The sequence below is a fragment of the Bactrocera dorsalis genome, chromosome 1 (assembly GCF_023373825.1).
Source record: "Bactrocera dorsalis isolate Fly_Bdor chromosome 1, ASM2337382v1, whole genome shotgun sequence".
Taxonomy (NCBI): Eukaryota; Metazoa; Arthropoda; class Insecta; order Diptera; family Tephritidae; genus Bactrocera; species Bactrocera dorsalis.
In genome coordinates this window covers 10,797,032-10,817,355 of record NC_064303.1, presented here as the reverse complement: position 1 = coordinate 10,817,355, position 20,324 = coordinate 10,797,032, and the positions used below count along the sequence as shown (strand labels likewise).

Here is a 20,324-nt window from a genome sequence, read left to right as displayed (position 1 = left end):
GAGAGACAAACGGTCAATAAGAAGTTCTATTTTTAATGAATATTGATGAATAATTAAATATTTTGCGTTTTATTTGCAATTTCTGGATACAATGTATATGTGAATAAAGTTTTCCAAGAAAAACATAAATAAATAGACTTCTTCGATAATAAAGTGCTAAAATATTTTCAAATTCTTATAATTCCAGATGGAAAAAAAAGTTTCAAAGATATCTTTAAAATTTAGTGGCAATAATTATACTAAACACTGCTACAGCCAACAATGATATCTCAGATGATCCCTTGAGCATGATTTTTTTTTTAATTTTCTCAGTTCTCTGGCATACTACTCTCACCGGGTTACTTTACAAATGGTCAGTACAACTTATTTTCTGTAACTTTGTTACCTTTTCCGCCCATAAATGTAGTTGTTCGAGCTTCTCCTAAGCATTTTCAGCAAACCTACAACAAATTTTACTGATAACAGTGGTAATTGATGTACAAAAGAATTAACTCCCCGTTCCGATCCAAGTATATGCCAGACTTGTTTGTCAATGGCTGAAGTTTAGCAAATAAATTTTATTATCAGTTAATGAAAATAAAAATGTACTGACCGTCTGTAAAATTGCCCGGCGAAAGTATTATGCCTGAGTAATCACGAAAATTTAGAAACTTATATTCATCTTAGAGATCTGAGAGATAAAATAAACTGCAACCACTTCCTTTATCTACTTTAATGGCAAAGTTAACACTTTCCCATCCTTACGGCTAACATAAAATTTTATGACCGACTAATCCGGTACCGACAACCGGTTGTAATAACATTTAATACATACAAAAATACTCACGACTGTTTGGAATGGATTGTCCTACTGCAGCTTACCGTTAAAAATGGCTAGTGCCAAACACATTTGGCAAATACGTTCGTCTGCAAGAACTACAATACCAAATCTCGCCTGCAACATACTCGTACCTACAAGTGCAACACGAAAATTTAATTGAAAAAGTTTATGATTTGGCAAACGTGTAATTTTCAATGCAGACATCGTAACGAAAAATATTCAAAACGCTAATGGAATTGTGGTGAAGTGCAACATTCTTCTGACTAGCGGCACTAGATGTGCTCTGTTTGATAACACGGTTTTTAGTTCAACATAAAACTGTAGACAAACGTTTTCTCATTAATTGCGTGCGCTTCGGAGTTTCTGATATAAAAAGCTTCTCATAAAAGCATTTCAGTATTTCTGATACGAAAAAATTCCTCATGAACAACTTTCAGTTGTCTGGAGTCAAACTGGAAATCGAAGGAGCTTGTTATACCTCGAACAGGTTATACCAAGTTTTCCATGATGTTTGTGATGCTCAAAAGAAAGCGTCAGAAGTCCTATAACTAGTTTTTCTGGTCTTGAGATATCGATCTGAAATTTTGCACACCTCTTACAAAAAAAAAATTAAAATTTCATTGAAAAACTATAAAAGCGTTTTTTTTAATTCTGTTGTTTATTTATTAAACATCAAATCTCCTTTATTCCTCCATAAAAAATACATTTACAGATTGTCACAGTCGAAAAGGAGTATTATTTACAACTAGTTCATAACTACTCTTATAACACTAGGGTGGTGGGATAACATTGTTGTATTTCAGCGAATTGTTGTTGTTACTAGTAAAACGGGTCCTAAGTTCCTTGCAGCAAGTACATATTTCCACACTCTTCAGCGCTACTTAGCAAAGAACTGTCTCGTGGTCCCCAAGCGCCCCAACATGCACGCGGTTTAACGCGTTCTTTTCTTTTCATTCTACTTCAACCAAGTATTCCTTTTCGCTTTTATTGTTCTTATTTTTATTTACCGTCTGCCACTGATTTGCCTTTCGTAGCTTCTTTTATTTTATTTGTTTAGATTCTCAAAGTTGTCGTAAAGTTTTGGCTACGGCAAAACGAATTAAAATCGGCGAAACTCGCCGCAGTTTGCTGTTGCACTTCAAAGTTTGCTTGCCACTGAGGTGGCGCAACTATTAGCCAAAGTTGTATTTCAACAGATTTTCCAATTTGGTGAGGAGCAAATGGAATTTTACGTTGATGGAAACGCGAAAGTTTCTGTTGATCCAAATGGAAACCAATGAGCTGGATTAGAGTGTAATTAAGGGGAAGCGGAAAAAGAAATTATTCAACTGAATAATTTTTAAGACGCTTTTAGTGACACGCCATTTTATATTTATATGCTTTCATAGTTTTTAGTTTTATTGAAGATCCTTAGATTCTAATTGCGTATAATAGCTCTTTATTAGTACGAATTATTGAAGTTTATCGAGAGGTCATATACCTTTAGCTGAATACATTTTAAGTTCTATAGTTTTAAACAATATTTCAGTTCATCTGTAGATATCAGCCTTATTCATTCCAATATGAATTATGTTTTATAGTTTCAATTAGTTTCTCTAATACACTTTAACCGCCCTAAAGGCCTTTATATTTAAAATCCATTTCTGCCTTATATGACAACATTTCATTAATTGAAAAATTCCGAAAATTAACAGGCGGAAATCATCGAAATGTCTAAAAGAGGCAGCAAAAGTCCAATACGAGTATAAGGTAAGGACTGTGAGTTTTTAGTTTCGAAATCAATTACTGCAGATGTAATATGATAAGTATATCCAGACCAGTAAAGTATTAATCTTCTGCCATCAGACATAACCAATATATAACCATCTTATAACCAAAACTCTAAATTTTGTTTCAATTATGAATGGTTTCTATTATTTCGCTTTCCCTGTGTCTGTAAATTTATCAAAAGTGATGTTATGTTCTTTCCCATTTTAGGTTTTTTACTTTTAAAACACATGTTTTGAAAGGGTAAAAGGGGGCATGCGAGTTAAAATCAGTGATATATCTGAGATCCTGTTGGTTCTAAAATTCATTTATTCTAGAAAATAAACTGTCAGACTATTTGAAAAATACTAGGGGTTCTGCTGCGCTTTGTATTCTTGGGAATACTCAAAAAACTTATATATCCAGGATTGCAGTTAATCTTGAATTAATAAAAACATTCATTGGCAGTATGATTCTGGTTTAAAAAATTAGAAAATAGAGAATCTCTCTGAATGTTTTGGTATTCATTAAATCTGAGTTTCGGATAATAACATTTTGTTGGGTAACTGAAAAGTACCAGAAGAGAACTTATGAAACTGCTGTTCTGTTGTATCAGTTATACATTGTATTTTGTGAATATCACTTTATAAAGTCCCTGTAACTACTCCCCAATAATAGTGAAATTATTTCTCAAAAAAGACTAATTGTTAAAGACATTCAAATGTTTTTTTATTTAATGTGAAGCACAATCGACACAATTAGCTCTGAATTTAGCATCATTCAAATGGCCACCACGACTTCTTTTGCAAGAATGAATTCGATGAACCCAATTTTTGACTACATTTTTCATTAAATCAAGTCGTACGTCAAGAATGACACCTTCAATATAGACTTCCATTGAATTCTAAAGCTTGAAGAGGGTCCAGTTTCTGGCTAAAGATCAATGACTTCATATAACGCCACAAGAAGTAATCTATTAGTGTTAAATCTCAACTTCTTGGAGGCCATTCAATGTCACAATTTTTTGAAATAATCGAAACTCCAAACTTTTCTCGCAATAATTCGGTTATTGCACGCGCTGTGTGCCACATAGCCTCAGCTTGTTGGAATTAGATGAAGTCAAGATCAGGTTCTTCCGATTGCGGACATAAAAAATTGGCTATAATTGACCTTTGCCGCTCTCCTTTGACAGTAACAGTCAATTCGAGAAAGGTACATCAAAACAAATACCACATCAAACTGTTTATTTAGGTGAATGTAATGATTGTTCATGAATAACTTGTTGATTTTCTTCGCACTAAAATTGACAGTTTTGTTTATTTACTGCACCACCGAGATGAAAGTGAGCCTCATCGGAAACGATGATTTTCTTAAAAAAAATCGTTTTCAATTTTTTATCGTTTTTAATTTTTCCAAGGCAAAATCAGAAAAAACAAGACGTTTATAGTCACATATTGGCTTCAGTTCAGCTTCTCCGAAACTATTACTCGGATCAACTTGAAATTTACGACAATATTCCAGAGGTATTGTAGAATTTAATAAGACGATAAAAAAATTGATTTTTTGAAACCCGTAAACCCATGTAACCTCTTAAAGGGCTTTCCAAATTTATTGTATACTTGTAAAAGAGCACAATTTCAACAAAATTCTCATTAGTGCAATTTGGGAATGTGGTTCCAAAAGCATTCAATGTTTTGTAGAAAGAAATATGATTTTCTGATTTACATGCAAAGCGAGAATATATCATATATTTACATACATACATATACTACATATATTAATCATATAAAGTATGGAAAACCTCCATATCCCTAAAACCTATGCTTCTTCTTCAGCAGAAACTTCTAGGAAATGTACACCAGCAAAACAGGGCAGTGTGTCTAAATTTGTTTTTTAAAAATATGATTTTTGCAAAAGGCCCTCTGCTGTTTGCTTTGCACCTTAATTTGTTGTTTTTTCTGAAACTCTCGTTATAAAAGTAATTTTTGCTGCTGTGGCAGCCCTGCGCAATCCTTCTTTTTCCATATCACTATAGCATGCCAGCAACCTGCGAATTCTTTCGAAGATTTATTTCAAGCTCAAGGATAAAGTTTCTGCAGATTCACTCTAGCACACATGCAGACGCTATTTTTACACAGAAAACCATACAAGTTTAAGCTTTTCTCCGATTATAGAGAAGTATGTTTGTTTGGAAGACATGTGTGTTTCCTTACAAGCCACTCGTGCGAAATCAAACTGGGTCATAGCTGCTAACTTTTACCTGTTTTAATTTTCACTTTCTTCTCACTGCTGCCACTTTTTCTTGTTGGTGCTAATGTTGTTGCTATGTCGGTGTTCCTGCCACTTGCAGACGTCTAGCAAGAATCGTTTTTCTTGTATTTGTCGTTGTTTTTTTCACGTTGCCATTTTCAAGCTGGTTATCTTCGTTCAAATATGTATGTTTATGCGAGTGCATATTTATTGCACTTTCAGTACGTGATTTTCTATTTCAACGCAAATTTGAGCGTGTCTACAAGACGAAGTGTTGTAAAACTTTAGACGCATTTGGTTGCTATCTTTGTCGGCTAATTAAATTCACGACATTTTGGTTGTTAGCACATTGTTATATTTTTCTTTACCTATTTTCGTATTTTCATCACTATTTAGTTTAAGCTTTAACCTACTTGAAGACTTACACCCACAAGTATGCATTGATGATTTAACTTGTTAATAGTGGAGTGCGTGAAGCAGTTGCAGTGTAGGAAGCATTTAAAGACGATTACTCAGAAATAAGTTTATACCCATGTATAATAATACCATTTCTGTACATACAGGTATCTATGATTTCTGTTTGACCACACACATTTGTATTTGTAGCACAAACAATAAATTTAATCAAGCATAAGGCGATGCATTGAAGTAGAAACATATGCTTACAGACCTTATACTAATAGGAATATACAAGTATACATATATAGTGAGTGACCAAAACTCATGGTAGGGAGTAAATTATTTACATACAACATTGTTTGTATATATCTGTAAGTACTTGTTATAGACATGTATACATGTATATAAATATAAATACATCACCTTGTCTAATTTACTCCCTACCATGAGTTTTGGTCACACCCTTCTTCCGCTAATTGTCATTGTTGCACTCAAATGTAAGTCTGTTTACACATGTTGCATGTTGTTTATGATGACTTGTTTATTTCTGGCCATGTTTGTTGCAATCGCCCCTACTAACGAGAAGTAAACAAATTAATTCGCCCTTTTTTGAACACATCATTGATTTTTATAAAAAAAAATTATTTTGAGCTTTACCACTTTTAAACATTATCTCACCGCACACGGTAATATTAAAAAGTTGTAAAGCTCATACATTTGTAGGGCAATGTTTTCATACCCAATTCATACTAATATCTTAAGTACAACAAATTTTCTTTAAAATGCTAATTAATTTTATGTATTGCCAACAATACCTCATTAGCACTATTATTTACACATTCACTTTACAAAAATATAATATTCCGATAACTGATTGAATAACGTTTCTATTAGGAATCCTATTATTAGTACATACTTATAGGCTTCATATTCAATAAGCTTCAGTTGCTGTAGCAATCTTTACTATGAAAATAGGTATATATGTATATGTAAGTCTCTTATTTTATAGCTAAATTGAACGGACGTACTTCTGTGTATGAGTAAGAAGGCTATATACAAAAAAGTACCCGGAAGATGTGAATAAAACGAAAATTAATTAAATTAAATTAAAGCCCCACCAGATTTAATACCTTTATGTCAACGTTTTTTCGAATTCACGAAATATTTTTTATAAGCACCTTTTGGGATGACCTTCAGTTCTTTCGGCGAATTTTGTTACATCCCTTCGATCGACTAAAAACGGGCTGCATGGAGTGGCAATTTCAGTTTGCCGAACAATAAAAAATTACACAGAGCCAAACCTGGTGAATACCATGGTTAATCGTTAGCATTCACAGCGTTTTTGGTCCAAAGAGACCTGTTTACGGTACTGTACGCAAAAAATACTGCGTGACTTAGCATATATAGTTTGTCTTTGTTCATTGAGAGAAGACTTTACTTCTCAATTGCCTATTAGGTCCAAAGAAGCACGTGTTGGCAAGAGTTATTCGACGTTGGATTTCCAGGCTGGCATTGTTGTTGCTTTTAATGCTGGTTCCAAGATAGATGAAATTATCTACACCTTCGAAGTTATGACTGTCCACAGTGACGTGGGAGCCTAGTCGCGAACGCGACGACTGTTAGTTTAATGAAAGGAGATATTTCGTTTTGCCCTCGGTCACCGTCAGACTCATTTGCTTCGCTGCCTCATCCATTCTGGAGAAAGAAGAACTAACGGCGCGGGTGTTGAGGCCGTTGATATCAATATCATCGGTATATGCCAGCAGCTGTACACTCTTATAGGAGATAGTACCTTCTCTATCCAGCTCTGCAGCTCGAAGTATTTTCAAGAGTAGATTGAAAAACTCACACGATAGGGAGTAACCTTGTGTGAAACTTCATTTACATAGTTTTGCGGCGATATCAAATTCAGACATCGCGGTATAAAGGCAGCTCCTTTTCGTGCTGTCGAAAGCACCTTTGAAATCGACGAAGAGTTGGTGTGTGTCGAAGACCCGTGAACTCCTCCAAAATTTAGCGTATGGAGAATATTTGGTCGGTTGTTGATTTTTCAGGTCCAAAGCCATACTGATAAGGTCCCAATCAGTTTGTTGACGGTGGGCTTTAATCTTTCACACAATACGCTCGTTAGAACCATATACGCGATCTTTAGGAGACTTAACACGATAGTTGGCGCAGATTGTGAGGTCTCCCTTTTTTGGATTGGGCGCACTTAAATTCCAATCGTCAGACATGATTTGTTCCGACCATATTCTACAAAGAAGCTGATGCTTGCTCCTAATCATTTCTTCGCCGCCGTGTTCAATAGCTCGACCGGCAATCTATCGGCCCGCCGTTTTTTTTTTTGTTCTTTAGACGGGTAATTTCTATTCGAAGTTCTTCATAGTCGGGCAATGGAAAGTCCGCTACAACGTCATCGATTGGAGAATCGGGTTTGCCATCTTCTGATGTTATGCATTTCCGAAAAACTTTATTTATCAATATGAATCAAGTAAAAACATTTTTACTTTTTACCGAGTATATTCATGGTAAAATTTATTCGTTAACTGTTTTCCTATTGAAAATGGATGAATGTTAAAAATGTCTCAGTTGTCTTAAATTTCCTCAGCTCATCTGTGGCTGTTTTGGGTGTGATAGGTAGAGCTTTTATTATCAATATAAATTTAAAACTTTTATTTTTCTTTGTAGCCATCAATCACAACTTTTACCTTCATATGTATACAAATCAATTTTCTTATGTCATTAGCAGAAACCTAACCTCACATTTTATTCAATCAAACAAAACTAAAACTTTATTCTTTTGGCAAATTGACGCTCTGATTGATTGCTTAGAAGATTTTCGCGCTGTCTGCCACAAACTTTTGCACTCAACTGACCCCGTTAGAGCAGGTACGAGGACTAACCGAAAATCAATTCACTTGGCAATGTACGTATGTATGGTATATTGTGTACGAAGGAAAGTGTAAAATAATCTACGAAAATGCATAAAAACATATAAATACTGAATGTATAAGGTGAGTGAAACGATGGCACATAATAATTAGGAGGACACAATTGAAAGTCTGCGATGTCGGCTGTCCATCAATCTTCATTTCGTTAACCGCTTTTTTAGCACAGAGTTGCCACACACCTCGTTTGCATTTTTTATTGCTTGCCGCGGATATTCTATTGCTCCTGGTACAAACTAGAAGCTTTTGTTGCTACTTCATTATTATATTTGCTATTGTTATTGTTGGTCGTTTCAGTAAACTGCCAAACAATGGCGCAGTTGATGTGCTGTAAGCACTGAAATAACGCAATACCAGCAACAAAAACATATGAGGAATAAGACGTCTGTAGTCATTTAATTAAATCACCGTTATTATTATATGTATTATTGTGTGTAATTTTGCTGTGTGTGTGTTTTGCTGCGTGCGTGTCTCTTATTGTGAGCACATTGTCGCCCACTGCAACTGAATTACATTAAGTTTTAATCTTGCGGCAGTTGGTTGGGGGTATTGAGCAATTAATCGTTCGCTTCGATTCATTCAGTGTTCGGTTATTCGCGGATGGCCTGCAGCCAGCGGCAGCAGCAGTCGTGCATTTTCCACGAAGCAATCTCTGGTCGTCATTGTGTGGAATCCGGCGTACATAATTTGTGGGGTTAATTAGTTAATTAATTAAACCATGAATGACGTGACGTGAGGGGTCTTTGCGGTTCATGCAAATTTGCGCAGATTTCAGTAAGCTTGTACAATTATATATATACCTACATACATATGTGTAGAAGGTAAATGCATTACAGATCAACAAACAATTTATACACATACTGTCAGCGTCAGAAGAAAGTATACAACTTTTTATTATACATTTCACTCTTAATTTCAGTGTAAAAAACATTGAATTTTTTTAAATTAAAAAATAAAATGGGACTATAAGCTCTTATCAGATGAGATCATACTTCAGAAAAATAAAAAAACTTCCAAAAATTAGCGGGAAAATACTAAATAACCAAATCTCAAGAAAAAACTTAACTATGGTTGCGAGGAAGTTTCAGTACCTTCACAAATAAAAAAGTTTCAATAGAAGAACTTTATTTTGATCGGTAAGTTTGCATACCATTCATGTGCTATATAAGTCAAATTTGAACAATTTCTTCAGAAATTGTATGTAGTTATGCTTTTATAAAAGCATTTTCATAACTAAATCAAAAAAACTGAGTGACTAGTTAACGTATACACAGAGGTACAGGTGGGCAGACAAGACAAAAGACCATGGTTAAATTGGCTCGTCACTTTGATCATTTATATGTGTAATATATAGAGGGTTCGAAGTTTCCTTCTGAATTTGATAAGGTTTTGGTGAACTTAATAAACCCTCTACATACTATAATAACAAGCAGGATTAGGTAAAAGGGTTAACCGATTTAATTTATTTTTAACATTAATGCTATACCATACTATATTGGTGACTAATTTACTGTATTCTAAAAGTTTTTAGATAGATGACCTATTTGTTATGCTTGCTCTAGGAAATCTATAAGCTGATTTCGACCATTACCTAATCCACCTGCCTTCGCTTCGTACCAGAAAAAAACAAAAATTCCACTGAGTTTATCTAACATATCTGATCATGGTGATTTATACATAAAACACAACAATTAACTATGATTTTGTATTATGCCCGACTCCTATATATTTCAAAAAATTAATTTAGTCTTTCCGAATTCTCGTATGGATTTTCAATTATTATTATTTCTATGTTGATAAATTCTATCCCTATAAACTAATTGAACTTTTTTTTTTGGAATAACAAAACGAATTATTTCGATATTATAGAACAAATACAAATTTTGACAATCAAAAATGAAATTAAAATCTATACACTTTTTCATGCGTTTGAACTAAATTTCAAAGCACTTATGCCACGCTGATTAAAGTACATCCAAAACTGTGGTTGCATACTAAACGCATTAACCGCCTCTTCAGGTGGCGAAAACGTTAACCTTATTGTTAATTTTTTGATACGAGAATGAAAGGATTTCATTTGTTACCAAGAAAGGACAATACGGTATATGATTCATGTCATAGAAGGTTTAAGTGCTCAAAACTGCAATTGTTTCAGCCGATGTTGGAGAGATCCCTTTATCGTGGTAAAAAGTGATCCACCTCCGGCGGTTGGTTTTCTTGATTTCTTGAAAGACAAAAAATTGAAAATTTGAATATGTACGCCTCAAAATTTACTGTTCCGCGATTTTCTAGAGGCATAGTTACGACATGCTCTGTATATCCAAAAACTTGCTTCGAGAGCAAACCACTTTTGATGGATTCGGTTCATCTTAAAACACCCACAGTCGATTTTTCTTTATTTTCGCACCTACGCGTAAATCCAAGCTTCATCAACTGTCACGATTTCATATAAGTGTTTGAAAGTACCACTTATGTATTTTTTAACACTTATCCCGACCAATCGACACAAACCTTTGTTTGAGCGATCTACAAAATGTTTGTGCTCCATCATGAACAAATATTTTTTAACACTCAAATTGCCATTCAGTATTGAATGTATGATGGTCCCACTAATGCCTATAATTATCTCTATCCCACTATAGATTACTTGACAATCTGGCAATATTAGTTTTCGCACAGCATCCATAGTTTCCGGAACACTAATTGATGTTTGACGACTTACAGGAAATCCCTCTTGGAGTGATCTGCGACCTTGGTTTAATCCATCATACCATCGTTAAACACTGAACTTTAATAAAACGTCATTGCCAAAAAATGAATTGAGTCCATCGAAGTACTGTTGCTGAGATAATCCGCATCGAAAGTGGTGAAAAATAGTCGCGATATAATTCCAGTTTTTGGCTCAGAAGAATATTTCAAGTTACTGTAAACACTGTATATATAACATTAAGATGCCATATTGTAACACTAGGTTTGCCAAACCCCGAAATGTACATATAAGACAACTTAGCTACCGTGTTCTTAATAGGGCTTTCAACGCTAATGTTAAAGTTATGCTGGAAAAAATCATTCGAAGTTCTCTGCCGAAATTATGTCATATTTTTCGTTTGCTTTTCTTTTCGAAATCTTCAAAAAAGAAGCTCAATTATTTCAGCTGATACTGCTGAATGCTCCCAACAATAAAACATAAAATGTAGTCTCTTAATTTTACAATATAATAGAAGATAAAACTTTGACAATCACATTTTCAATAAAAAATGCATTAGCAAATTGAATTTTCTTGTAGTATTTCGTATTTAATATTTAATTAACCCAATTTCGTAAGCTCTCTGTAGAGTCATTCATCTCTTCAAAGCTTGTCATGTCCGAATAAATGTCATAAAAATAAAATATACTTACACGTATCATCAACTTTGAAATTGTAGGCATCTCCATCGCAATTTTCATTTTTTCGTACTTCTATATTTAAAATGTTGAGTGAGGTAAGTGAAAACTCAATTCTCTCTCCTTAACGTTTCATTAACTAACTGTAATAAAAACGGAAAAGCTTAACAGGTATTATCACAATTGAGAGGTCACATATGTATGTATAAAGGATCGTGTAAGCTTTTGTTTAACACATTTACCTCCTCACTATACACAAACAACTCAAAAAGCAACAATAAAATTGAACTTTTTTTTACAACAACCGGCTTTTGATAGTCAGAAGTGACTTTCAATTATGCAAATGAAAGATATGCATACAAATGTATATATTTCGCATATACGAAGAAAAAAACCTTAACTTTGCTTTGACTGAAGCTATAACGGCCTTCACCAAAACAAAATATACGTTATTTATTAAAAGTTCATCAATTATTTAATATTATATTTACTATATGTATCGCATCATACTTTATGAATAATTTCAAAAATAAAAAACACTTATTTCTGAATAACTTTAAACAAAAGCTCTGAAATACAAAAAACAACTGCCCATCATACTTATCGTCACCTAAATTGCTAAACAACGTATCATCAAAAAATCAAATTTGAGTTTTTTATTGCTTACGAATCGCCATAAAATTTTCAGCTTCCGCTGTCATATATAACCAATATGTAACCAATGTATAACCAATATGTAACCGATGTATAACCAATATGTAATCAATGTATAACCAATATGTAACCAATGCATAACCAATATGTAACCAATGTATAACCAATGTATAACCAATATGTAACCAATATATAACCAATATGTAACCAATGTATAACCAATATGTAACCATATTATAACCAAAACTCAAGTTTTGTTTCAAAATGAGTGTTTTCTATTATGTCGTTTTTCCTTCAACTAAAAACTTTTTAAAAGTGATGTTGCGTTATTTTGCATTTTAAGTGACGATATGCTATAAATATTGCTCTACATTGCTAAACATTTCATTTTGCTGCCAACAAATTTGTTCTCTATTAAATTTACTTTTACCAACACAATTGAAAGTCAAGTGGTGTATCATATTACGGCATTGTTTGCTTATTTCTCGGATGTGTTGAATAAATTTCCGTCTTGTGGTGAGATTGTCGGGAAGCTTAGTAAACGCAGAGCTTTCAGAAATTGTTTATACTTTAGTATATGCGTACATACATATATATTGTGTAATTCTCTGTATAAAGTTTCCTTCGGTTATTACTTTTTCATAAATTCTTAGGCATGCTATTATTCAGTTGTCTCAAACGCCTTCCATACATTTACACACACATGCCAAGCATATATGCGTTACCAGACAAATATTCACACAAAGTTGCAACTTTGAATTGTGCTGCTGACAGTGCGTATGAGTGATATTAAGTGTTTGCAGAAGTATGTATAGTATAGCATAAAGGTGACTGAGTCCATCTATGTGTGATTATGGCTTCGAGCCTATAACATAACATTACAAGTACCTACAATTACATAACTTAAAAGACATATACTATACTCCTTTGCTTTGCTTTATATGTACTTCTTTGCTTTTCTAGTATTATACTTATGGGTATAGTATAAAAGCACGCAAGTGTTACTAGCTCTCCATGCGTGTGACGCACTTCTCGTCCTACACCTTATGGACATTAAAAACTTTTGTGCCTTGTTGATGCGCACGCATCTTGCCGCAAGTCAATTGTGGTACGGTTAACACCCAGCTTCAGCTGCTGTACTTAGAACTCATAAACCGCAATGAGCGCATATATCACCGTAAGGGCACTGTGTTACATATCAGTACGGTTAGTCGACCAGTAAATCTAAGTCATTATGTGCATTAATGTGTAGGTATTGTTGTTGATTTTTTCATGGCATGTATTTTCATTTTATTGTATTTGATACCCGAAAATTCCTCTGCTAATGTGCCAATTGCTCAACGCTATCGGATTTCATTAGAACGTTTAACGGCATTGATTTTATTGGATTTTGATACACATGCCAAAACGGAGTTACGTCATTACAAATAGGTATGTGGGTTTAGTTTGTCTAGTTTTGTGGAATTTATTATGCCTTATTATAATATTCGATTTTATTAACTTTGTACATACTATATCAATCTCAGGTGGAAACGGAAGGACGGGCTTCTTCGTATCTGGTAATATCGGTATTCAGAATTGATATCCTATTTTATTACTCCTGATTAATCAGTACGAGCTTTTTACTAATTTCAACCAGAAATAATTTTTTGTATCCGTATACTTACATTACTACATGAAATAAAAATTCTTAATAATTAGAAGGCATTTCTAAGGGTAGTAGAAATTGAACTTTACCTCTCAAAACTACATTGCTGACCGACAACCAAGTGAGCACAGGTCATTTAGTGGGCAAAGTTTACCTTCTTACATAAATATATTTTGTGACCGTCATCCTTAAAAGTTATCTTACTCTCCTTCGTTCCGCACTCTTGCAGAGTTATGCATTTTTTATGAGTTACACGGTCTCAGCCTCAGTCCTAGCTTCAATTTGCGGAATTGTCAAAACTGAAACTTTTGCTATTTCTACAATTGTTGCTATCACTTTTGTATATTTCTGCTTGCAGTTTTAAGAAATGTTGTTGTCAATGAAGATGTTCTAGTTGAGAGGATCATCAGACGCACGAACGCATTCATACCCACGATTGCCATAGCCGTCGCAAGCCACTTGCGACTCCGCAATCTCATGCTGCGGACGTCTGAACGCATTCAGGCCATTCTACAATGCGTCGCAATCCTTCGTCGCAGACGCAAGGATAAAGCCGTGCGCTGGAATGAGAGACGCTCATGACGTCAGTAAAATCGGTACCTGTGCAGAAAAGAGAAGAACCGCTGTTCTGGAGTAGTACCTAAATTTTTTCAAGAATGCTCAATACTGTAAGATAACGTGGATAACACAAAAAATTACAGCACAAGATGATGGCTTTGCAGACTTTTTCAAATGCGGAGTGATTGCATGAATTTTGATTGACTGTGCAGACACAGATGAACGAACAATGAATTTGTTGCCGAGTCATGCAGTTTTGCAGAGTTTTTAGGATGAATTTCTCATATCACTCAATAAAATTACCACAATATCGACCAGTTTTAAATAAATAACAATGGAATCGAATCCTCGCTCTGATAATAATCGATGTGGAGTGAAAGTCAATTCAAATCGAACTCATATGACAATGATTTTGATGAAAATTTAGTGCTGAATATAGGACGTAATCTAATAGCTTCAATTAATGCCCATAAAGACATGACTCGGTTAAAGAAGCTGATAAGTACAAGCAATATTAGTGTAGTGCTGCCTTCACCAATGGGCAGGGGTATAAATGAAAATTTAAAATTGACGACAACAAATCTGATCATCGGTGGCAAATGCGAAGGTATTTGGACAAGTTGTGATTGTACGACTCGAGAATACTATGTCTAGCAATGCAATATCGTGCAAATGTCTAGAGCAAGAGCAGCACCAAGCTCATGTCCTTGGGGAACGATTTATTGGGATGTTACAGAAAGACTGGTAACACATGATGGATGGATGGAACCATCGACTTATGTATATCTAAGTGATGCACATTCAAAAGATTCACTATACTTTCATGGTCTTCAGTCATGCAGTGAAACGACACCAAACTGTCTAAATGGTATTTATTCCTATTAAGATTATGAAAATTGCAAAATACATGACTTGAGTAGGATAAATTGAGGTAAAAACTTTATTGAAACATCTTTTTTCGTACAATTTATGACATTACTTGAGGGAAAAGAAATAAAAAATTACCAACATGATGTAATTTCAAATATAAATTGGCAATATTTTCTTATTGCTTTTTTCCATGTCTTGTTTGGTAATCGCTGCATTGACCTTTCAATTTATTAACAGCATTTTTTACAATACGAATTCGAAACGATCCAGAGAAAATGAATTTATTTCCCTTAACCGCTCCTCTTAATCCTGATATGTATATTACTTCTTGTGACAATTTTTCCTTAATTTCCAAGGCCTTTCTGATCGCGATTAGAATTTTATCTCTCATGAAATTAAATGATTCCTCAATTTTCTCGAATTTTTTCCGTGCTTCGGGTTTATATACTTTTTCCGTCATAATGAGGGTTATTATTCCCCCAAAAAAACTTTGACTCAAAGAATTCATTACGTTCTTATTTAAATTATTAATTTGAGTCGTATGCTCTCTTTCGTCTTTTCTAAAAGCTGCAGATACGTTAAACATGACGTTCGTCAAGTCTACAATACCAGTATTAACATGATTTCGACTGTCATCTAAACGACTGATAGCTTTTCCCATTCTGGCTATTCCCTCATCTAAACTTGCTACAATCAACTCTTTTTGTTGCTCTTTAGTTTCGTCGCTATAATCTTCATATAAGTTAACAAATGCCGTCATCATAATGTCGATTACAGAACACCATTCGAATACACTAGCTACTGCGTCGTAATAAAGATCACGGCTTTTAAGAAAATAGTCACTAATATTCCCTATATTCCAGACGCTATATTCCCCACTATGATTGATCATTTCTTCAAACATTTTGTCAAAAGACACCCAGTTTATGTAGTCGTCCAAGTTTCGATCGAACACTCCGATGGATTGAGCCAAATTTTTTAATCGTCGTCAGAAATGGGTTGATCGCTAGATATAGTTACGTTGTGGTAAGTTATAGTTCTGGCTGATGACAAGCCAACGGCAAACAGGACAAGCAATGCGGCCTTCATCGTGTAGAGAGCAGAATCAAACTGTGGAAAAAATTGGAAACATTGGTAGTTATGAATATACATGATATGATATTTCGAGGGACGATCCTCAGGAGTCAAATGATATCAAACCAAATGAATGTCCGAAAAATTACATTTATCGAAAGTTTGTTCAAGCTTTCGGTCCGAATCGGACCATCTTCAGGAAGGAATTACTTATTTTGGAGACACACGAAACACATAACACATAAAACACAAAACACATAAATGGTGATTGGTTTTTTTTCGTGTGTCTTCAAAATAATTAATTTTTTTCTGAAGATGGTCCGATGCGGAACGAAAGCTTGAACAAACTTTCAATAAATGTAAATTTTTCGGACATTTATTTGGTTTGATATCATTTGGCTTCTGAAGATCGTCCCACAAAATATTATAAGCACAAGGAACTTGATCAATTTCATGAATACATGATAGAAATATAAACGAACACTTCTAAGACCAACCTTCGAGTATTCTTTTCAGCAGAATGAGTATTATTTTGTTGAAATCACCGACGTCCGTGTTCGACTGATGAAACTGTTTAAATGAAGATTGTAAATCCCCTATAAAGCTTTATATACTTCATATAGCGTACGCAGTCGTATACGACACCGAACAGTAAGAGTGAGCAAACTGATAAAAAATTGTACATCCGAGAAATGATCAGCGACATCAGTGGATTCTCATTTGGGTTTTTTCCCTTATCTGTCACAGTGATGCTCGCTCGGTTGGCAAATAGTTCAATCACTGACCCTTTGTTCCTTCCCGTATGACCGTTAAATTCCATGAAAAAAGAGAACGAAAAACAAAATGATGAAAAACAATTTACAGTTCCATGAAAAAATGTAAAACATCAATTCCCCGGAATCGTCAGTCTATAGCGCGCGTGACCATTTCGTAGAACAACAAAGAGCCGAAGTAAACAAATTTTATTTAGCCCAGAATCACGCGATCGGTTGCTGCAATTGTATAGGAATCATAGGTCGGTAGCGCACTTGAATATTTCGTCGGAACTGTGAAGAGACGCTCCAAAATGATACCAATTTAATTTCAGAAAACAACACAAGCACTCAATTACCAAGGATTGAGTGATAAGGAATGAGCTCGAGGAATAAGAGCTCATGTCGAAAACGGAAAAAACAAAATAGCGATTCAAATTCTGAGAACTGATTCAATTACTTAACGCTCATTTAGGTTTTCTCCATTCAACTGAAATATGTTCTTAGTTGAAAAAATTATAAAAGTATCAAAGGTCTGTACATCATACGATGCCAAAAAAAAGTAACAAACAAGCAAGATAATGTACATTTCACGGAAACAAACCCACCATATCGCTCGAGTTTTTTCATACGTGTCTCATCAATATGACGACGAGCGTAATCATGCCTTCTTTACATGAACATGTGTTGCTTTCTATGACTGTGAGAGTATGATGAAGTAGCTATATAAGCCAAAACAGTATAAAGTAAACTTCAGTCGCTCATTGACGCTTATTGTGAAAAGTACTCTGAGTAAAGTCTTTTTGAGAGAAATCTTTCTTCAAAATGAAGCTGTTGTTCATAACATTATCCGCTATACTTGGCAATTTCGCCATAGCTGCTGTGCTGCTGGTAATTGAAACAAAATAATTCCATCATATATTATTCTGAATCTTATAATTTTTTTTATCATTTAAACAGACAACTGCACAACCGCCAACCGAAATACAAAGTGTAGAGTCAAATCTATACTTGAATAAATTGCAGAGCAAGAGCCATCTCGTCCGAGAATTGAAGACTGATCTACAACTTTTCAAAACTGATAAAAAGCTAAGTGACGAAACTGAGAAGTTGAACGATTACAGTGCAACGTATTCGTCTAAAGTTCAAACACTTGTATCTGGTATACGTCCTTTAATTCTCACATTTCATGATAGTGTCGTCGATGCTATTTCCGGTACATATGAATGGTGCAGTAGTGCAGATATCTTACTGGACGCAGTTCTAAAAACGTTCGTTGCAAAAGACACTGAATTGCGTTATGAAGTTTTACATGGTTTGTTCGATGTAGACTTTGCTGCAGACTTGGTGAGCAAGTTGAAAAAGGCAACGGACACGTTGCATAGTGCTTCAGATTTGGTGTCAAACATTTTAAGCGAATTTGATTCTGATTTAATCGAACAAAGTCCCTTGTTTGAAGTATTGTTGAGGCAAGAACTACTCAACGATGAGAATAAACGCTACAGTAGAGGTCTTATCAACACATTAGTCACAGCTATGAAAAAATATATAAAAAATCCAGAGCTCTTACAACAGGAGCTTTCATCAACCAAGCTTGTGGATGCAGTAGGTTCACTTGTTAGTACTCATGTCAACCAACGACGAGAACCCAGACAACTCACCAACTACCAACAATATGGCCAACATCTCAACAACCAACAACAAGAACCCAGACAACTCACCAACTACCAACAATATGGCCAACATCTCAACAACCAACAACAAGAACCCAGACAACTCACCAACTACCAACAATATGGCCAACATCTCAACAACCAACAAAAACAATCAACCACCGAACAAACAACTGCCAATGCACAACTTTATGTTCAATATAGAGATCGCGTCTTGGCTCAATTTCAATTAACTAAAAATTTCTTTAACGATTATAAACGTACTATAGATAGCACCATCAGCAGCATAGACGAGCTGGAAGCAAAGGTTTTGCGGAAGAATCAACAATCCTCACCAAATAACCGTGGCGCTTCTACTGATAATTTACTGAAGAATGCTGCCAGAGCATTGAAAACTGATTGTAAACAATTTACGACCTCGCAATTGTATGCATAAATTGAAAAAATTTATAATTATGAATATTCAGTTTTCAAATGTATACACAGTTTGATGGAAATTCAAAGTTGTTGAATTTTTCGAAAGTATCAATCAAATGTTTCTGTTTCATAAATAAAATTACACAGAATTAAAAGATGTATATCTACTTTATTTTCTACATTGCCCTGTATTCTTTGGCCTTTTTTGGCTATATTAGAAAATACGTGCATCTTTCAAATCACAAGCCAATATAGCGACGAAAAATAATGAATAAAAAAATGCTTCATAATTTTGTTGGATGAAAAAATGAAGCTGAGTGCCGTAAGAATGTTATCACAATTACTTGTTTCAGTCACAATCAGTCGTTCTGCCTTCATCCATTTTGATGAGCAATTATCGCAATTAGTTATGTTTGTGGAGAAAAATGTCCTGGAATATGAAGATGAAACCAAGAAAAATACATGACTGTTTTATGTATTCTTGAAAATCGTATAACCAATTTCTTTCCCTTTGCTTCTCAGCTGACGTCGATGGCAAACCAGGCTAATTTTAATATACGCTCAAATGGTCAGTTGTAAGCAGTTGCTTATCAATGCTTGAAAATCGAGTGACGAACAAAATTTTATATCTCGGCGAATTTCACAAAAAAAATCTTCATGTATCACAAAATAAAGAGAAAAGTGTAACCTTAGCAGGAATGTAAATATTGAAATAATCATGGTACAGTGGGATTTATTTCGACATAATATCTCATTCTGCATTAGTTAGCGTCAATAGTATAGTCATTCGCAGAACTTTTCTCTCGAAAACTCGCAACGTCGACTCATCGGTTGTTGTCATCGTCCAAGCCTCTGCACCATATAGCAGGACGGGAATTATGAGCGACTTATAGAGTTTGGCTTTTGTTCGCCGAGAGAGGACTTTGCTTTTCAATTGCCTACTCAGTCCGAAGTAGCACCTGTTGGCAAGAGTAATCCTGCGTTGGATTTCCAGGCTGACATTGTTGGTGGTGTTAATGCTGGTTCCTAAATAGACGAAATTATCTACAACTTCAAAGTTATGACTGTCAACAGTGACGTGGGAGCCAAGTCGCGAGTGCGACGACTGTTTGTTTGATGACAGGAGATATT

The 20,324-nt window shown here is 34.6% G+C and overlaps 2 protein-coding genes and 1 long non-coding RNA gene across 9 annotated transcripts in view; 2 read left to right on the top strand and 1 right to left on the bottom strand.

The window, feature by feature from the left end:
- LOC105222168 (protein madd-4) overlaps nucleotides 1-20,324 on the top strand; it is a 315,454-nt gene that overhangs the window by 202,320 nt on the left and 92,810 nt on the right. The gene's annotated exons all lie outside the window — the stretch shown is intronic.
- On the bottom strand, nucleotides 15,320-17,562 carry LOC125778499 (uncharacterized). The gene is made up of 2 exons (XR_007422752.1): nucleotides 16,849-17,562; nucleotides 15,320-16,387 (listed from the first exon to the last, which is right to left on the bottom strand). It is a non-coding gene; the product is annotated as an uncharacterized LOC125778499 (long non-coding RNA).
- Nucleotides 17,836-19,354, top strand: LOC125778485 (uncharacterized). The gene is made up of 2 exons (XM_049456629.1): nucleotides 17,836-17,994; nucleotides 18,064-19,354. The coding sequence occupies exons 1-2, from the start codon at nucleotides 17,929-17,931 to the stop codon at nucleotides 19,210-19,212; spliced, it is 1,215 nt and encodes a 404-aa protein (XP_049312586.1). The 5' UTR covers nucleotides 17,836-17,928; the 3' UTR covers nucleotides 19,213-19,354.

Bases quoted from the DNA above. Each gene is read 5' to 3' on its own strand.
- LOC125778485 (XM_049456629.1), top strand. From the start codon at position 17,929: ATGAAGCTGTTGTTCATAACATTATCCGCTATACTTGGCAATTTCGCC. The intron at 17,995-18,063 runs GTAATTGAAACA...TCATTTAAACAG, and splicing joins CCATAGCTGCTGTGCTGCTG to ACAACTGCACAACCGCCAAC.